The sequence below is a fragment of the Perissodus microlepis genome, chromosome 4, assembly GCF_051167445.1.
Source record: "Perissodus microlepis isolate ML-2025 ecotype Zambia chromosome 4, ASM5116744v1, whole genome shotgun sequence".
NCBI lineage: Eukaryota > Metazoa > Chordata > Actinopteri > Cichliformes > Cichlidae > Perissodus > Perissodus microlepis.
Window position 1 is genome coordinate 18,707,165 of NC_140464.1, and position 2,953 is coordinate 18,710,117.

At 38.3% G+C, this 2,953-nt stretch overlaps 1 gene segment (V, D, J or C); it reads right to left on the reverse strand.

Moving 5' to 3' along the window:
* Positions 1–2,260: 2,260 nt before the first annotated feature.
* On the reverse strand, positions 2,261–2,712 carry LOC146388776 (Ig heavy chain V region 3-like). The segment is given in 2 exon segments: positions 2,261–2,574; positions 2,667–2,712. Coding segments are annotated over 2 exon segments (360 nt in total).
* Between the last annotated feature and the right edge of the window lie 241 nt (positions 2,713–2,953).

A 2,953-nucleotide genomic window follows, 5' to 3' on the forward strand; every position in this document is an offset into this window, starting at 1 on the left:
AACCCGAAAAGGCCCCACAAGCTCATCTTTGATGATACCAGCCCAAACCAGTACTCCACCTCCACCTTGCTGGCGTCTGAGTCAGACTGGAGCTCTCTGCCCTTTACCAATCCAGCCACGGGCCCATCCATCTGGCCCATCAAGACTCATTCTCATTTCATCAGTCCATAAAACCTTAGAAAAATCAGTCTTGAGATATTTCTTGGCCCAGTCTTGACGTTTCAGCTTGTGTGTCTTGTTCAGTTGTGGTCGTCTTTCAGCCTTTCTTACCTTGGCCATGTCTCTGAGTATTGCACACCTTGTGCTTTTGGGCACTCCAGTGATGTTGCAGCTCTGAAATATGGCCAAACTGGTGGCAAGTGGCATCTTGGCAGCTGCACACTTGACTTTTCTCAGTTCATGGGCAGTTATTTTGCGCCTTGGTTTTTCCACACTCTTCTTGCAACCCTGTTGACTATTTTGAATGAAACGCTTGATTGTTCGATGATGACGCTTCAGAAGCTTTGCAATTTTGAGACTGCTGCATCCCTCTGCAAGATATCTCACTATTTTTGACTTTTCTGAGCCTGTCAAGTCCTTCTTTTGACCCATTTTGCCAAAGGAAAGGACGTTGCCTAATAATTATGCACACCTGATATAGGGTGTTGATGTCATTAGACCACACCCCTTCTCATTACAGCGATGCACATCACCTAATATGCTTAATTGGTAGTAGGCTTTCGAGCCTATACAGCTTGGAGTAAGACAACATGCATGAAGAGGATGAAGTGGACAAAATACTCATTTGCCTAATAATTCTGCACTCCCTGTACATCATTACTGACAGGTTGTGTCCCTGTTTACTTACAAAAATCAGTTATTCAAACTCTTCTGATTAAAATAAAATTTTAAAAATCCTCTCTGGACACAAAATTCTCTGGATAATTAAAAAAAAAAAATCAAACTCCCTTTCTCCCTAAGGATTTACAAAATGGTTGTTGCTGAACTGACAGAAATGCTTCCGTCGACCTACCTGTATAAAACAGACCACAGCACAGAGATGGTGCTTCACAGAATGATGATGAATTATTGTTGGTAGCTGCAGATGCCATTTTTTGCTGCACTGTGTTTTACTGACTCACAGTGCAGCGCTGGATTGGAACTGGATTTGCATTTATTTGGGCCAGAGATTAATGAGATTATCATCCCTTTAAATTGCTTTCGCTCTTTTCTCTGTGCCTCCAGTTTGAGTTACTTTAAGTATGTCTTTTATAATGTTTTATCATCTCTTCCTACTGATGATTTTTAACAATTATAATGTTTATATATTTGCTTTTAATTGACCCTCTTTTAGGTTCTTAATTCTCTTTATGCCCCATCTGCTTGCAGTTATAGCTTTCCAGTGATTTTCACCTTCTTCTTCTTTTTGTTCTTATTACTATTCATCACTAGGTTTTGAAATGCCTTCTTGGCCTCTAGCTTAATCTGTGTTTCGCTTGAATTTACTTTTTGTCAAAATATAAAATCAGCTTTGTTGCTTTTGTTGGGTAATGGCTTTATTTCTGAGTATTGTTTTCAGTGGTGCAGTATAGGAGATTTTTGGGGACTTTGATGAGTCCCTAGACAAAAACAAACAATCATAAACATTTGTATAAAGGCATGGGGACATACGTGTAGATGACATCATTTTGCTAGCAGTAAGGACTACAGTGAAAACTGTGGTTAAGTATCTGTAGTGAACAGCTGTAGACTGCTATTGCTATTTAAAGCAAATATTTGGCTTAGTAAAGTTGAGTATTTGTCCGGGTCTGTTCATAACACCAACACATGTGTCTACATTAATGTACATGCATAATGTGGACTAAATGTATTAATTTTATCACAAATTTAGCTTACAGCCATTTTGTTTTGCCTTGTTAGCCCATATATTCCTTATTGGAATATAAGGAATATATATTGTAACTTATCTTTCCCCTCATTTCTGCTTTATTTCATTCATTTTAATAAAATCACAAGGACTAATTTAATATCCGAAAATTTACCACTTAGAAACCAAATTGCTTCTCTACAGGCATTTGCTTGCTGGTTCATGTCAAATTGAATTTAAAATGCTTTTTAAATATTGAACTAAAAGTAAAATTTAAAGAATTGCTGACAAGGCTGTGGGTAGGGGTGCAGGGGATGTTGCAATAGGTCTTCTCCTAAAAAGCAGGTGTCACAGCACCCCCTGCTTAATGCACAAGAACTGTAGGATTTTGTACAGCCGCTGAAAGAACTTTAGTCACTGTGAGTCTCGAGCACAGTAATAAATAGCAGAATCTTCAGGCTTCAGACTGTTCATCTGCAGATACAGCTGCTGTTTGCTGTTGTCTCTGGAGATGGTAAAGCGGCCTCTGACTGAATCAGAGTAGAAAGTTCCACTACCATCGCTGTAAATGAAAGCAATCCACTCCAGCCCTTTCCCAGGAGCCTGTCTGATCCAGTGCATACTGTAGCCCCCAAAGTTATATCCAGATCCTGTACAAGTCAGTCTGTGGGAATCTCCTGGTCTTTTAACTGCTGGGTCAGATTGTGTCAGAGTCTGACCATCAACACCTGTCAACATAAACAAATGACAATGAAAAATAATTTAATTCCATAGTAAATTAAAACAATATAAAAAAAAGAGTTTTAGTGGAGAGTTTTACCTGCACAGCAGACAATCAAAAGTAACAACAGTGTCACACAGTCCATTATTTTTGACTATGTCTTTGCCTGTCCACTCTTCTCTTCACACTTGACATCAGGCAGTTAAATAGATGTCAAAGACTTCTAAGTATTTGCATTGACTCCTCCTTAAAACTATGAGACTTAAAATATTCAATAATTAATGTGAAGCCACATATACACTAGTTTCTTTTCAAAAAGCATATTAACAAAATGTACAGGCATTGAAAAAAAAAGGAAACTCAATATTTACTGCAAGGTTGAGCAT